The sequence below is a fragment of the Salvia splendens genome, chromosome 16 (assembly GCF_004379255.2).
Source record: "Salvia splendens isolate huo1 chromosome 16, SspV2, whole genome shotgun sequence".
In the NCBI taxonomy this organism is placed as follows: domain Eukaryota; kingdom Viridiplantae; phylum Streptophyta; class Magnoliopsida; order Lamiales; family Lamiaceae; genus Salvia; species Salvia splendens.
The window spans coordinates 33,237,525-33,254,330 of NC_056047.1; the positions used below are offsets into that span (position 1 = coordinate 33,237,525).

The 16,806-nt window shown below is 40.7% G+C and overlaps 1 protein-coding gene and 1 long non-coding RNA gene across 2 annotated transcripts; both read right to left on the bottom strand.

Moving 5' to 3' along the window:
• Window positions 1-471: 471 nt before the first annotated feature.
• LOC121771208 lies at window positions 472-1,453 on the bottom strand. The gene is made up of 2 exons (XR_006043961.1): window positions 621-1,453; window positions 472-548 (listed from the first exon to the last, which is right to left on the bottom strand). It is a non-coding gene; the product is annotated as an uncharacterized LOC121771208 (long non-coding RNA).
• A 13,435-nt stretch (window positions 1,454-14,888) lies between these two features.
• On the bottom strand, window positions 14,889-15,606 carry LOC121769752 (metallothionein-like protein type 3). The gene is made up of 3 exons (XM_042166505.1): window positions 15,449-15,606; window positions 15,327-15,368; window positions 14,889-15,024 (listed from the first exon to the last, which is right to left on the bottom strand). The coding sequence occupies exons 1-3, from the start codon at window positions 15,496-15,498 to the stop codon at window positions 14,934-14,936; spliced, it is 183 nt and encodes a 60-aa protein (XP_042022439.1). The 5' UTR covers window positions 15,499-15,606; the 3' UTR covers window positions 14,889-14,933.
• Window positions 15,607-16,806: the final 1,200 nt, after the last annotated feature.

A 16,806-nucleotide genomic window follows, 5' to 3' on the forward strand; every position in this document is an offset into this window, starting at 1 on the left:
CTGCCCCAAAAAGGAAGAAAAGGAATTGTATGCTCACACTCTACGTATACTCCCCCTTCACATGCTATTTCAAAAATTATAAAATAGAAGGATTGCAAAAACTCTAATTCCCAGAAATTTACGCCTACTGCCTTCTTTCTCTCTGTTTCATCTCTCTCCCAATTTTAATTCAAGCATACACGAATTACGTCGCTGCTTCGAGGTCGCCCACCGTCAGTCAATAGGGTGGAGAGCCCCTGCCGTCGTTGCGGTTCGCACCGCTGTTGCCGCCCCGTTGTTGTCTGCTGAGACCGCACCTGCCCCGGCAGCCACGATTCCACCCCGAAACAGCCACGTTTTCCAATTAAAGGTTCGTTCTTGATTTAGTTATGTCCGGTTCTTAATTCGGTTGCTTCGATTTACTCGATTAGAGATTTATTTCAGATTTCATGAGATGCACAAGAATGGAATAAGAATGGGGTGGAAGAAGTGTATACCTTTGTTGCAAAGAGTTGCAGGAAAACAATTTGGGGACTCTCGGCTCTCTTACTCGAACTATTCCTTCTCAACTGTGATTTCAAGAATTTATGTTATGGAATCAAAATATGGAGGTTCCTATTCTGTGATTGAACAGAAATTACCTTGGTTGGAAGGGAAGAAAACTGCAGGAACGGTAGGTTGCTGAGATTGTGGGAGGAAAAGTATAAATAGAGTTAACAAAGAGTATTTCGTTGGAGATTTTTAAGGAATGAAGGAGATATGGAGACATCCGTATAGTAATGGGATTGGGAGATATTTATTTGACTTAAATTTGACTGCATGAAGAATATGACAATTATTTAATATTTCGGCTTCTTAAAAAAAAAAAATTCCATAGGCTCTCAAAATAAAACGGAACGATATTTGGTAAAAAAAATTCGACAGTAATCCAAAAACAACTTAAAGGAATAGGGAAAAGTCGGGCGCTTCCTCATGTCGTTTAATTAACATTGTAGTTAAAAGTCGTATAAACGTAATACTTCTGGCATGTCGTAAACGTCATTCTAGCAAAACATTGTAATAATCCGCGTGCTTCTCTGCCTGCTACGAAGGTTATCTCCATCGTATTGCCACTTTTAATAAATTACACGAGATTAGACTATATTAAATTAAATCGCGCACTCTGCATCATCCCTTCTTGTCTTGCACCCTCCTTTGCGTTTGAACTTCATTTCGTCTTCGCTATCTTCCACTTCTTGAAATCTTCCTCGTATTCTTTTTGTTCTTGTCGTTCAGGGAAAACATAGGAAAGTAAAAATAGTTCACACATCAAGCTTGCTCCAACGTTTCACGCAATTCCAAGAAAAAGTTTCATGGTCCATCGGCCTCCATTTGCACTCTCGATTTCCTTGCCTCGTCGTGCCTTGACAAATTAGGGGTTCACCCCAAACTTTCAGATTCTCGTTCGTTTGTGTCACTCGGGAAAGTGATAGATTATTTCAACTTAAAAATACGGTGCGCGCGTATTCAATCTAGCCTACAACATAAGCACTCTATGTTCGCCACATACTTCATCATCTCTCATCTCAACATCTACCACAATTAACGTCATTCATACCACAAGATAAACACACCACATTTTCACATCTCATAGCTAAACACTTTCGCACCTCACATTTGCATTCATAAAATTTTGACACAAAAGCTTTCTTCAAACTCTTTCACACTTTCCTAAAATTTCCACATCTCACTTTTAAAGTAAAAGTTTTGACTCAAAACTAAAATATACTTTCGCATAAACTTTCATCCATCGTATAAAACACTCCATAGAATAACGCATCATACTTTGCACCTCAGAGCATAAATATCATCATACTTCCATAGCTCAATTTTCCAAACGAAAAAGTTAAAACTATTTTTCTCGAAACTCAAAAATTTTTGAATAATTCATAAACACAGTATTTCCATTGATCTTTTTTTTTCATAAAAGATAAATCACCCCATTGCATAACATACATCTTTCTATCACCATAGATTTTCATCTTCTCGCAAAACACACACCCACATATATATACCATAGCTCCTCTATCCCATTGTAAAACATACTTTGTTTTCATAACCATAGCTCTTCTAATCTCATTTCCAGAAAACTTTCTAATAAAAATTTTCATAAAATAAATTACCTCTTTCTTGATTGAGCGTGGCGAAGCGGGATGTTGAGCCTTCAATGCATAATTATTATTATCATTATTATTATTATCACTATTATTTTAGTCTAGCGAAACAAGTCTAGACTAAGACTGAAAAAGACTCTCGAGTCCAGAGCGGAAAGAAAAATTGCTCTGATACCACTTTGTCACGCCCGCATTTTCCAAGGATAGGAAACACGATTGATCGCGACTAGGGGAGGATTGAAGAAGCGGGGAAGAAAGGGGAAAACAACACAACTCAACCATTGCCCGAAACAAATGGGAATAGCTCGAATAAAATCAGAGTATCTCAACAATCAACAACTCAAAAGAAACAATATTTAGCGGAAGCATTTCGAGAGAAGAATAATATTATGTATGAAGACACAATATATTCGGAACATTTAAAAGCAAACACAAATCTTCACCAGCTCTGCTCAACACCCACCGCGCTCGTCACAGCTCAACCTGCACATTTTTAAAAAGAAAATGCAGGGCTGAGTACTTGATGCACTCAGTGGACTCATGCCGAAAATATTTTATAAAAGTATTTATCATGCCACCATTGAGTGACCTTGGGGTTTTAACTTTAGAAATCGCCCAAGACACTAAAAACATTTCCATTGTAAAATTCGGTTGATCAACCATTTTCCCATAGCTATCTCCCATATCTGATACATTGATGACAAGGAATGTGGCCACATCCCAAGTCACTAGACCGGCCGACCCGAAAGACGGCTCACGATCTCCATGGGTGTACACTAGCCTGAATAGGGACTTACTCCCTAGACAGACCCGAATTCGATTATCCATTGATGGCAAAAAGCCACATCAGATAGGTTCCATAGAATAAAACAAAACACGGCATGACAAATATTCATATCATTTTCACATAAAAATATACTTTGGGCATTGCCCTTATTTAAAAAGAAAGCCCACCTCGTTTGCTTAAGGTTTTAACTTGTGTTTCATTTCGTCCTCGAAAAGCGTGCGTAAAAAAATGTCCATTGATTTAATGTACTCCAGCCATCTCCTTAATTATAAAAAAAAGTGGCCCAAAACATTAAAATAAAACCTTTGGCCCAAACATTAAATAAAACAAAAGCCCAAGCTTTCTCTCTTTCTCACCTTACGTGAAATCCCAAATAGGATCTGAAGTCCCCAAATTTCTTCTTCTTTTTCTCCTTTCCAGCTGCAGCGCCGCCTCCTACTCTCACCGACTCATCTTCGTCCACGGTCTGCCTCCGTCAAATTCATCGGCGATGAGCTCGACATGCTCAGCTCTACCTCCGCCTATCTTCTCTCTCTCTCTCTCTGCTCACTCTTCTATATCTCTCCGTTTTCCCCTCTCGGTCTCTCCTCTGTCTCCGTTGCTTGCTGCGGCAGCACAATCTGTCACTGTCTACCACTGCTGACTCCAATCTCACTTCTCCTTCGCTGGTTGTCGCCGGCAAAACCCAGCACCACCGCCGCTAACTCGATTCTAATTCTCGGCTTTTGACCGCGCAGTCGTCGCTTCTGTCACAACTCCACCGTCGGCACTAGTCCGGAGTCATCCAGTTACGTTGTTGCTTCTGCCCGTCAGCGTCGTCGCTGCCGAGCAGCCGCTGTTGTCGCTGCTCTCCCAGCCGGCTCGTCGTCGTTTGCCTTCTCAATTGATACTTGAAAACTTCTCGGATCTCTCTCTCTCAAATTTGGAATTCAATGGAATGAGTGTGTGTAGCTTGTGTTGAAACCGCGCTCCCTCTCTGTTCTCTCACATCGCAGCGCCGCCGTGAGTCGCGGCAGCTGTTGCCGAACCGGACAGCCTTCGGCTCCGTATTCACCGGCTGTTATCCGCCGTCGCCGAGCCCGTGGACCACTCCGTCGTCATCTCTTCTTTCTCCATCCAATCTCTCTCAAAACACAGCGCCTGCCATCTCTTTCTCTAATTTCTAGCTCTCTGATTTTTTTTCTGGAATCGATTGATCTGATAAAATGTGGAGTCATGGAGAGATATGTATAGGTATAAACCGATTTCATGAGATCATGGGGGGAGATAGAAACCGATTTGTTTCGGATTTTGTGGAACATAATAGTTGACGAGTGAAAAGTGGCATTCAATAGTGATTGGGCTGCAGATTTAAAGTGGGCTCATGAAGAGAAATAAAAAGATGATTTGGGCTTAAAATAAAGTTTCCTCTTTAAGTAATAAAGAAAATTGGGTTAGGAAAGGATAATGGTTTAAGCCCAAAATGTAAAATTCTTCTCTCGACAAAAGAAACAAGGTCGAAAAATTTTTAAGTGCACAAACGACGGTCCTTTCAAGAACACAATAAAAGGGTAGAAAAAGTCGGGGTGTTACAATTGAGTTCCATTCCGTTCTCGAAAAGCGTGTGTGAAGTCATCCATTAATTTAAAGTAGTCCGGCCCAATCTTCCATTCAATTAATTTGACTCAACCCCAAAATAATTCCAACTCCTTGTCAAAACAATAAACCCAAATATTTTAATTAATTCATTAGGCCCAAAAAAAATTTAAATAAAAAGGGCCCAACTTCTTTCTTACTTGCCCACGTGAAGTTCAAAAAGGAAATGGGTTGAAACCCCCAAATCTCTTCTCATTATTCCCTCTATCGTCTCCTTCCTCTCTCAAATCAAAATCAGGAGAAAAATCCAAACTGAAATCTCTGAACTCCTCCTTCTCTAAATTCAATTTCACTCTCTAAAATCCCTCTTCTTCTTCTTCACGTGCAGCCCCAAATTCCTCCCCCTCGATCTCACGCCGAGCCACCGCTGTTATCACTCCTTCGTGATGCCGCTGCTGTCTGCTGCCCGTGTAGTGGCATCAGCTACCGTCTCCTCTTTTCTCTCTCTTTCGTTGATTGTCGCCGGCAAAACACAACATCACCGCTGCCAATGCCGCGACGCAGCAGGAGCTGCTGCTGCTGCTCGCTGATTCACCCTTCCTCCGTCGCAGCTCCACATCGGTTCAGCCCGGAGTGGATCCCGTTCTATCGCTGCCTTGCTCCATCCGAAATCATGCCGCCGCGAGACTCCATCGCGTTCCAGCAGTAATTCCCTCATCGTCGCAGTCAGTCCCTGCTGCCCGAAATCTAAGTATCACCGAATCCAACTCACTCTGCTCTCCGCCTAGCGCCGTCGCCGGAATCCGCTGTTGCTCTCCATATTTTCCGTCTCAATTTCTGTCGCCTCATCGTTATGCTTATTCCGTCGCAGCTGCTAGGAAATTTGTGAGATGATATTGGGGATTCTTTCTACTCCAAGCTTACTGACCTCTCTAAACTTACATTCAAACCTTTGTTCTCTATAATTCTTTCTCGGTTTCTCTCCAAATTGTGAATGGTAGTGATAATTGCGAAATTGGTTGAATCCGACGAAATCGTGGAGTTGTGGGCTGATATGTATATGTGGATAGCCGATATCATGGAATCATGGGAGCTAGAAACCGGATTTTGTGGAACAGAAATTGGGTGAGTGAAAAGTGGCGTTCAAATAGTGATTGGGCTGTTGAGAAATAAAGAATTGGTTTTGGCCCAAAATTTTAAAATCCATCTCTCGACAAAAGAAATAAAGGCCAAAAAATTTTCAGATGCACAAACGACGGGCCTTTCAAGGACACAATAAAAAGGTAGAAAAGTCGGGGTGTTACAATCTACCCATCTTAACAAAAATTTCGTCCCGAAATTTGCTTACATCCTTCGAATATGGAATTTTTCCATCATCTTGTCTTCCAAGCAGCTTCCCCATGTCGTTAATTAACATTGTAGTTGAAAGTTACATCGCTGCCACTTTTAATAAATTACGCGAGATTAGGCTATATTAAATTAAATCGCGCACTTCGCATCATCCCTCCTTGCCTTGCACACTCTTTTGCGTTTGAACTTCATTTCGTCTTTGCTATCTTCCACTTCTTGAAATCTTCCTCGTATTCTTTTTATTCTTGCCGTTCAGGGAAAACGTAGGAAATAGTAAAATAGTTCACACATCAAGCTTGCTCCAACATTTCACGCAATTCTAAGAAATAGGAAAAATTCTATGGTCCACCGACCTCCATTAGCACTCTCGCCCTCCTTGCCTCGTCGTGCCTTGACACATTAGGGATTCGCCCCACACTTTCAGATTTTCGTTCGTTTTCGTCACTCGGGCAAGTGATAGATTATCTCAACTTAAAACTACGGTTCGCGCGGTCAACTAGGCCCACATCTTAGGCACTCTAATTTCACAACATATTTTATCATCTCATATCTCAACATCCATCGTATTTCACACCATTCATACTTCAACATAATCAAGTATAACCTCATAACACATTTGCATTTTAAACAAAACAGTCATGCACTTCACATATATGTTTGAAACAAACATTTTCTTCAAAACTCACACTTTTCTCAAAAAAAATTCAACATCTCACTTTCAACTTTGAAGTACAAGTTTTCACTCAAAACTCAAAACATACTTGAACATCAACTTTCATTTTTCATGTAAAAACAAACAACCTATCGTCCCTCATCAGAACTCGTTCTTTTCTCAAACATCAGCAAATACTATTCTCAACTCAAAATCAATCCCTCACAGAAAGATTCTACTTCCTCCTTCTTATAAAAATTTTCTCCTCTTTCTTTATCAAAAATTTTCTCGTCGTCATTTCTCCGAAACTTTCTCATAAAAACTTTCACATAAAAATATATTACATCTTTCTTGGTTGAGCGTGGCGAAACGGGATGTTGAGCCTTCAATACACAATTATTATTTTATCTTCTTTTATTTTATTTATTATTTTAGTCTAGCGAAACAAGTCTAGACTAAGACTGAAAAAAACTCTCGGGTCCAGAGCGGAAAGAAAAATTGCTCTGATACCACTTTGTCACGCCCGCATTTTCTAAGGATAGAAAACACAGTTGGTCGCGACTAGGGGAGGATTAAAGAAACGGGGAAGAAAGGGGAAAACAACACAAATCGACCATAGCTCGAAATAAATGGGAATAGCTCGAATAAAATCAGAGTATCTCAACAATTAAGAACTCAAAGGGATTATATCTCATCAATACATAAACTCAAAAGAAACAACATTCAGCGGAAGCATTTCGAGAGTAGAATAATGTCACGTATGAAGACACAACATATTCTAGACATTTGATAGACATTCTTCACTTTTATGCTCAACACCCAGCGCCCTCGTCACCGCTCAACCTGCACATAGGGAAAACACATGCAGGGCTGAGTACTTGATGTACTCAGTGAACAAATGCCAAAACAATTTTATAAAAACAGTTATGTCATGCCACCATCGCGTGAATCTCGGGTTTCACTTTAAAATGCCGAGAAGCACTAAAATATTTCCAACACAAATTTTCTACTCATCCTCAAATCATTTCCTCATCATTTCAAAACACAATCATTTCCCCTTGATTTACTTAAGAAACTGCCATATCTGTTCTTTAGGGTGCCATGTAAGGGGGGCCACTTTCCACGAGCACGAAAACCGGCCAACCCGTTGGATGACTCACGGTCCTCATCGTGTACACTAGTCCGAGTAGGGACGCACCCTTGCTAGGACCCGAATTCGATTAAACTCATAGTAGGGACTCACTCCCCACTAAGCAATCATCAACATCATCATCTCAACAACCTCAACAACATCATCTCAACAATCTCAACATACATGACAAGGAATGCGGCCACATTCAGAGTCACTAGACCGGCCAACTCGAAGAGATAGCGCACGATCTACGTGGTGTACACTAGCCTGAGAAGGAACTCACTTCCTAGTCAGACCCGAATTCGATTTCAATAGGTCTAGTAGGGACAACTCCCTTGCTAAACAAACAGATAGGCATTTCTCAAACAAAAGCATGGCATGACATTCCCTTTGCAAACCTTATTTTCCTCAAAAACGTATTTGAAGCATAAATCATTTTTCTCTATCAAGGTCGAGCATCATCTCACATCACATCAACAAGTCGAGCAAATCACAAATCACTCGATAAATCAAAACATATATCACATAACATCGCTTTCACTTAAATCATCTCACTTTAAGCACATAAATCACATCATCATCAAAAAATTAATAAAACTTGCAATCCCAGTTAAAAGGATTTCGTCACATAAAATTATGCTCAAACCAATATATTAAATCGAAAGCTCTTGAAAATACTTTAGTTCGAAAGCCCACCTCGTTCGTTTAAAGCCTTAGCTTGAGTTCCATTCCGTTCTTGAAAAGCGTGTGTGAAGAGTCACAAGGATCTGAACAGCCGCAGGGATCTCAACAGTCGAGAATCCTAACAGCCGCGATATTATTATAAAAGCAAGATTTCAGATCCGTATACCACTTTCACCCAAGCCGCCACAGTACATTCCTTTTGCTCTCATCTAAATTCTCCCAAGATCAAAACCTTTGCCCAAGTTATCATCCTCTTCACCAAGACCTACCGTCATTACCAGTGACAATGTTACTTGAACAAATCCCGACTTCATCCTCCTCCTCCAGTTCCGGCGCCGACAATGGTGACCGGGAAACTTCCTCTCAACCCCAAATAGAAAACCCTAATCCTCCACCGCTGCCGCTCCTCCTCCCGAGGTGGATGAAGAGGCCCTACGGCGCCTAACCAGAATCCTCCGGAGTATACCCTCCGAGATGGATATCGCGACGGTTTACGCCACCGTAAAAGCCCGACTTGGTATATACCTGTCATAGGACAAAGCCACAAGTTCCACCTCAGAAAATCCTCCCTGACACCCCCCATCTACCTCCCATACACAATCCCCCTTCGCACCCCTGAACCTACACCTGCCGTCCCCCTGGTGTAGTGCCGTGGGGGCGATTCTGAGAAAGAAGGGGCGCAACCGGCTGCCACTCCAGCCACCGAAACAGAATTCGTGCCGCAGCCCCCAACACTCCGACACCACCAAGTGGCGGAGGCTCCAACTCCCCTATTCTCCTAGGGCCGACACAACCGATCGAGGTTGTGAACATTGAAGACGACTCTACGGAGAACTTTCTGTCTCCCCCTAGCGAAATACTACAACAAAGGGGGGCATAATGGACTTTCATTCCTCAGGTAGAGGATGAGTCGGTCCCGGAGATGGATGAGAAGCCGCTACGCCGCCGGACGCGCAGAAGAGAAATCAACACGCTGATGGAGGAGGTGGAGGCCAGGGTGGCCAGCATGCAGAGGACGGAGGAGGAGCAGGTGGAGAGGCCCCGTGTAGTGCGGAGACTTTTGGATGAGCAGGGGGAGCCGGAAAACCAAGGAGCCATTGGGGGCGATAAACCAAAAAGCGGGAGAGGCGGAGGCAGTTGAGGACAGCCGTCAGAGGGCTGAAAGGAAGAGGAAAGGGAAGGAGACTGTTTTGCCTTCTCCAAAAAGGATGCGCCCCGCACCCCGGGGCGTTGAGATTTCTGATGCAGACCAACATGCCCCTCCACAAGAAGGAGAATAGGGCAGTGATACAGAGGGGAGAGAGCTCCGATGGGCCCAAACACCCCGTAGGAAACAAGGAAGGCCTGCACCACCCCCCACTATCGACTATTCCAGACAAACTGTGGTGTTGACCACGGACCTCTTCAAGCGGATGCTGGAATTTGAAGACCCCAAATGGGCTGAGGAGGTCCACCAGAGGGTGACGCCCACGAAGAGGCTGAAGGCCTGTAAGAAACTCCACCAGCCAGCCCTGGTGACTATCCGGGTTGAGGAGAGATTCACCCAGTATATTACTGGGATTGGTTTCAACTGGCTGTTGGAGATCGAGGATACCCTCGTGCCCGAGGACCTGGCCAAAGAATTTTCCACGTCTTTCCGGTTTACCGGAAGCACAAACTTGGAGGCCAGGAGCGTTTCCTTCCGGGTGTTCGGGCGTGAGCAGAGGATGAGCCTGAACGAATTTTCTGTGAGGATGGGACTCTATACAGAGGCCCAGGTCACTAGTGGAGAGTGGTTCGGGCGCGACATTAGCCTTCCTCAGAAGAAGCCGGAGTTTGATCAGCAGGCCGTCTGGCAGGCCGTGTGCAACGGACGTGCCCCCGACTTTAAGGCCTCTGAGTCCAGAGGAACTCATATTGCTGATCCGGCCCTCCGCCTTGCCCAGGTCTACCTTGCCTGCAATCTCCTTGGCCAAGCCAATACACTGGCGATTATTACTCTAGTCAAGCTCTACTTTATGTGGAGCATGAAGGAGCAGAGGAGGGTGCACCTCGGCTACTGGTGGCTTACTCGATAAATCAGATTACCACTCGCCCTGACCGCCACCTCAACGGCTGCCACCTGCTTGGAGCCTATTTAAGGAGGAATTGGACCCTGGCGTTCCACAGGGACGTGGGGCGTCCCAGCCGTTGCCCTAACCCCGAATTATTTAACCTGGAATTCTTTGTAAGAATACAGGTACTTGAACGAGTGCCCGGCGGGAAGCTTCGCTTCTACGTAAAAGCTAGGCAGGAGAGGCAGACGGAGCAGCAGGAGACCAGGCGCGAGGAAGATAGGAGGACGGCCAATCGTCTGGCAAGCTCTGAGAGGCAGTAGAGAAGGCTGGAGATGGTCCCCACGACAGAGCCAGAGGAGGCTACACGGACTAACAATGAATGGAGGCTCCGCATGGAGCAAATGATTAGGCAGCTGGTGGTGAACTCACATGACCAGCTGGTTGCTCAAGTTAGGATTTTGGAGGTGATCCGCCAACAGACCCTTGCCAGCCAACCACCACCTCCCTCTACAAGCTCTCCTCCGTCTCGTCGCCCATCATCCTCCCGACCACCCTCAGCATCTCCCGGTCAACCCCCAGAAGGCTTTAAGTACAACCCCCCGATCTCTACTCATTTCAAGTTTCAAAACAATTTATTTTTATTTGTTTTTGGTATGTATAACTGATATTCTGCTCCACCTCACACTTAGCCCTGTGTTGGGTCTAAGTGTGAGAAATTATACATGTTCGTTTTGCTATGTTTTGCCTACGTGTTTTGTTTGTTGTTCTTTTGTTTTGATATGCATGTTTGATTGTTGGCACTGTCGCACACTTAGCCTAGTGTCTGGTCTAAGTGTGAGAAGTTTTCCTTGGTTTCTGTTGTGCCGTTGCCTGCACCTAACCCTTTTTCCAATGCATCCAGTCTCTCGAGGACGAGTTCATATGCAGTGGGGGGGAGGGTTAGTTCCAGAAAATAAAAGTCATACATGTCAAAATTTTTGAAAATACAAAATATCAGATAGTAATAAATAGGCAATATGCATGAAATCGGATAAGTGGAAGATTTGATTACTTCGGGAAGAGTTAGAAAAAGAAATCAGTATATTTACATGTAGAAACTTGATTGCAAAAAAACTTGATCAGTTTGAACGACGTAAGTATGATGGAAATGCTCAATTTTTAAACTTACTGTGAAGCCCCTCTTTATGTGAGTTATAAGCCAAAGTAGAACACTTTCTACTACTTTTACAAAAGAAAAATATTTTTACGAGAGGCTGAATTTTAATATTTAGATGAAAATTACACAAGTAGTAAGGACTAAAGGCATTAGGACTTAACCCTTTGAGCCTTTTCTTCTTTCGCTCCACGAACCCGCCTCGTCAAGAAAGGCATCCCCTAGTTAGCTAAGTTGAGCCCATACACTTTTACCCTTTCTTTGATAACCGAGACCCACATCCATATACTTTTTATAAATACGTAAGGAAAAGGGATCAGAGAGATGAGTCATTTCAAAGTAAGGGGTAGTACGATAGAAAGTAAAAATAAATGGGTAGTCGGGTTGAGCGAGTTAGTCAATCAGGTTGATCAAGTTAGAAATCAAGTCAAAAAAATATTGTTATCGAGAAAAGTTTGAGAAAAAGAGGGCAGAAAAAGTTGTAACCTGACCCAATAAGTCGGAAGTTAGAAAAAATAAGCAAAAAGTTCAAGGCTAGAAGTCGGCACTTGACCAAGTAAGATTTCTAGTGGCGAAATAAATAGTTCAAATCTTTAGTTTCTTGACTCACGTGTTTTTCCTTTTACAATTTATTTTTTTAAACTTAGAACCCCTAGGACCCTACCTTGATACACTACTACCCTTAAGCCTCATTACACCCGAAACAAAGACCTTAAGGAACTATCTTGTGCAATCCGATTCAAGGTATTAAATTTGTGGCAATACCGAGTGAACAGTCCTAACATCTCTGGTGAGAGATGAGTGACTGAGTGAATCCAACAGTAGTTTTTAAATTGAGCAATCTTGACAAGTTGACACCTTGATCAAGTAAAAGTAAAAAGGAATAGACATAAGCTGCTGGCAAATGGATTGACCTCGACCTCGGGTACGATTGTTGGAAATTTATTCGATCTAATGCATCTATATGAATATGAGTTTTTTTATTTCGAGTCTTGTTTTCTTTTTCGTTTTCTTTTAATTTCTTGAAATGAGTAAACCATGCATCGGTTTGCCTTATCTTTTTCTTTTCTTTTTCTTTATACTTGGGGACAAGTATGTTTTAAGTGTGAGCAGTTTGATAAGGCTCATTTCATGCATCGGTGTAAGGGTAAAATGTACGCTACTTGATCGGTTTATCGCGCAAAGCAAGTGTTAAATGTGCAGGAATACCGCTTGACCAATGCAACAAGGCCAAACTGATCAAACAAGTACAATAGGCGAAAAGAGGCCAGAAATTAGGGGAGTTTATCAAGGGGAGTAACCAAGCAGGCAAGGAGGGGACCACAGGCTTCTAGAAGAAGGACACGCGAGGCAATGAACTGGATGGTGCGCATCATTCTGTTAGCAAGGACAACGTTCTAGAAGGGGACACGTGCTGATATATGAGACGCAAGGACGGAGCTGAGTCATGAATCTGTTATTGAAAAGCGCAGTCATTCTACAAGGAGAGCACGTAGCAATCGATGAGTCGCTCACACTCAGCGTGAGCGAATATTCCCTGCCAAGATCGTTATCCAGCTGGAGGTCATGCCTATAAATAGAGGATGCGCCACCACATTAAAGGAATCTGATCCTTTACTTTCCGTCTTTAGTTTAGTTTAGCTTAGCTCTCTAGTTTAGTTCAAATCTCTAGATAGCTTAGATAAAGTAATGCTTAGTTAGAAAGGGCGATCGAAGGAGCGCTGCAGAATACTTGATATCTGTCGGCATATTCTTAAGTTTCCCGCTAAGGATCTCCTCGGTTTTACTTGCTTTCGTATTTTCCGAAGTGTTAGCTTAGTTTAAATTTCACGCTGTACTGTTCTGAGTTTAATTTTAATCAAAGTCGCTTACGTTTTTATCATCGTGTTTATTGTTCTAAGTAGTTAATTTTCATTCCTATTAGAAATGCACTTGACCTAGTAGTTAAAATTTCCTTGATCAAGTTAGTAAGTTAAATTATGTCTAGAGTAAAATCAGTAGTTAAAAACTCCCAAAGTTAAAGCGTGGCAGCAGCCAACCCTCTGTTCACTACTCACACACTTGATACACTAGCTTCTCTGTGGGATCGACCCCGAACTTGCCGCTTTACTGTTAAAGTAGTGCAAAATTGGGAGTTTATAAATTACTTTGGTAGGAAACAAGTGAGAGCGAGATTGCATTGATCAAGTGGCAACGACATTTGCTAACTGATCTAACCGGTTCGGTTATCTTCCATATAACTTGATCCATACTCTATTCGCGCCCATTCTCGAGGCCCGCCAAGTGTATCCATTGAGTAGTGGAGCCAAGGGGTGATAGAGCTAATGAAAGTTTCCTAGGGTTGTCTCCATCCATCACATCATTATACACATGCTTTCCTTTTCTAATCTACCATCCTTTCTAGTTTAGATTCAATTTTTATGGTTCGATCTCTTTTTATCCTCTTGTTTTATTGAGAAATTGAAAATCAATCTCACAAAAATATCTAGATCAAGCATCATAAAAGGGTAATTTCTTGGGAAATGGGTCTTAAATTATTTGGATCCACATCAAATCCACTAATAAATTTACAATTTGTTTTTTACTACTTTTGGTAATGAACCTCACATTTTACTAACTTTATCTCACTCACATTTTATTATAAAACTAATGTATATAGTATAAAGTATGGTCCAATTTTCACTAATATTTTCAATAATTTCTACTACATTTCTTAAAATTTGTATCAAGTAAAAATTTCCCTTATATTGGTGGACGTAGAGAGTATCTTTTACTAGTACAATAGCCTTTGCACTTGATGTCTATAGTTTTCTTCTCCTCAATTCAATTAGGGAAATATTTATCTCTTTTCTTCTACCTAGCTAATGAAGAATAAAATATAGTACACGACAAAATAGGAGAAATTAAAAACTGTCAAATTTTAATCATAGAGAAAAAATGTATCACTAATCTTGAGATAGTACTACCGCCGTCAGAGTCATAGTTTGCTATTTCAGTCCTCCAACAATAAGAGTCATATTTCATTTTTAACACAAAAGTAAGTAGTCATCATATTCCAACAATTTATTCCGCTCAAATTTTATTATAAGTGGGAACTATAGTCCTCTAACTTATTCAATTTAAATTTTTTTGTACCTTTTTTAAAAATTCGTGCCTACATCAAATGTAACTTGTATAATGGGACGAAGGTAATTTTACACCAAATTTTGAATTCCCATTGGTGTTGTAAGAAAAAGAGATAAATAGAATAGTTAAATTTAATTGATTAAGTAAGGATACAAAGTAAGAAAATAGATAGAATATTTTAATTTAATTGATTTAAGGATACAAAGGAACACAGACAAACTTATTTACTGCTATAGATATAGAGGATTACATAATAAGTTAAAGAAAATCTAGTGTTCCCATCCCCATATTAGGCCATGCTAGCTCTCAGTGGCCGCATTTGCAGTCGGTGCAGCCGCAGCTGCTGCCGCACTTGCACGTTCCGTCGTGCTCAGCGCAATCCACTACCATGCCGTAGCTGCAACCACAACAAAAGACAATCCTAGTCATGGGCGGACCCAAGTGATAGGGAGGAGGGGCTAAAGCCCACACTGAAATTATTTTTTAACTTTTGTCTATTAGTTTTTTTTTAAAAAAATTTATGCAAGTTTGGTGTAAATTATTATGTAAAAGTCCGTACAAATAATCTAAATTACTTAAATATATACTTTACAATAAAATATAGAAGAAATCCCAGTCTCATAAATATTTACACTGATCCTAGTTATTCCAACTCAATATCACATATGGAATTTCTTGTCTTTTGATCATGAACCATACCTTTTCTCGGTCTCAGTGATATCGGCTGCGTACCCCTGCTTTCTGCAATGCGTCGCGGAAAAATTAGATAAATCGTTTGGTGAAAACTTGTTAAAGATGATGGAAAGAGAGGAAATATTTACGTGCACTGGGATTTGTCAGAGCAGTCACAGCTTCCACACTTGTCAGACATGTTTGGTGAGGTTGAAGATGAAACTGAGTTGTGTAGATATGTATGTATGAAGTCTTGTTTGCTCTATTTTGGTTTGTATGTGGAGTTGCCTATTTATAGGTGGTGGAGAATGGAGATGAGGGAAGAAAAAGTTGGAACAATCTTGGTTATTGGAGGGCATAGTCTCATCTTCTTACTTTTCATTTTTTAAATTTTAATCTCACTCATTTTTACATTTTTGTATTATTCTTATAGGATAAACATATACTTCTTCCGTCCCGCAATAAAAGTCTTATTTGATTTGGACACGAATTTTAAGAAATATAAATAAAAGTGAGTTGAATAAGTTTAGTGGAATGTGTGTCCCATTTATTTATATTAGTTGTGTAATAAAATGTGAGTGAAATAAGTTGATAGAATGAGGGACTTACTTACTATTTATAGTAAAAGTAAAATAAGACTCTTATTGTGGGATGGACGGAAATAGCAAAATATGACTCTTTTTTGTGGAACGTACGGAAATGACATAATATGACTCTTATTGTTGGACGGGGGAGTATATTTTTATATTCCAAATTATGACCGCTTGATTAAATAACTTATGGGATGTGTTTTCTTTGCTGCAAATTTATTATAAGAAGATGAGAAATTATCATAATTTAGTTGTTCCCACTTTTTTTAATCTCGCGTTTTTCAATCCACTATCAATTGATTTTTATCATGAATTTTAATGTAAAATAAAAAAATATATATAAAAAGTAATACTAATAATTGAATGTGACAAAATAGAAGAGAAAATGTAACATCAAAGACAGATTGAAGGAAATTGATGAATTATATTATCAAAAAGGGGTCAAAACAGATTAAAAAAAACGAGTACTATTATTTGTGGACATAACTCATAAGTACTAAGTACTCTTCCCATAAACTAATCCATTTTCTAGTTTTAAATTAAAATCTTTTCACCACACATTACTAATAATGACGTGAATTCTGCTATCCATAGTTACTATATATCTCAATTGTATCCCATTTCTTTCTCATATTTTATCAATTTCTTATTAAAACTCATATTCTTATTTAAAACTTTTTTATTTTTAGAGAATAAAATGAGTATTACATCATCCCACGATGATATTGGCATGGATTTGAGTGCAAATGAAGGGAAATAAGTTGTTCAAATTTTTTTGCTATCTACAAGAGAAATATGATCCATTCTACGAAATGTGTGATAAGAAGAAGAAGAAGAAAAGAGCAATTTGTACTCCTTTCATTTAATCAAATTAATCCCCTAATCTTTTTGGAAATGTTTCGCCTTATAGTCTCAAT

Bases quoted from the DNA above. Each gene is read 5' to 3' on its own strand.
- LOC121769752 (XM_042166505.1), bottom strand. From the start codon at position 15,498: ATGTCTGACAAGTGTGGAAGCTGTGACTGCTCTGACAAATCCCAGTGC. The intron at 15,369-15,448 runs GTAAATATTTCC...GACGCATTGCAG, and splicing joins TCTGACAAATCCCAGTGCAC to AAAGCAGGGGTACGCAGCCG. The intron at 15,025-15,326 runs GTATGGTTCATG...TTGTGGTTGCAG, and splicing joins ATCACTGAGACCGAGAAAAG to CTACGGCATGGTAGTGGATT.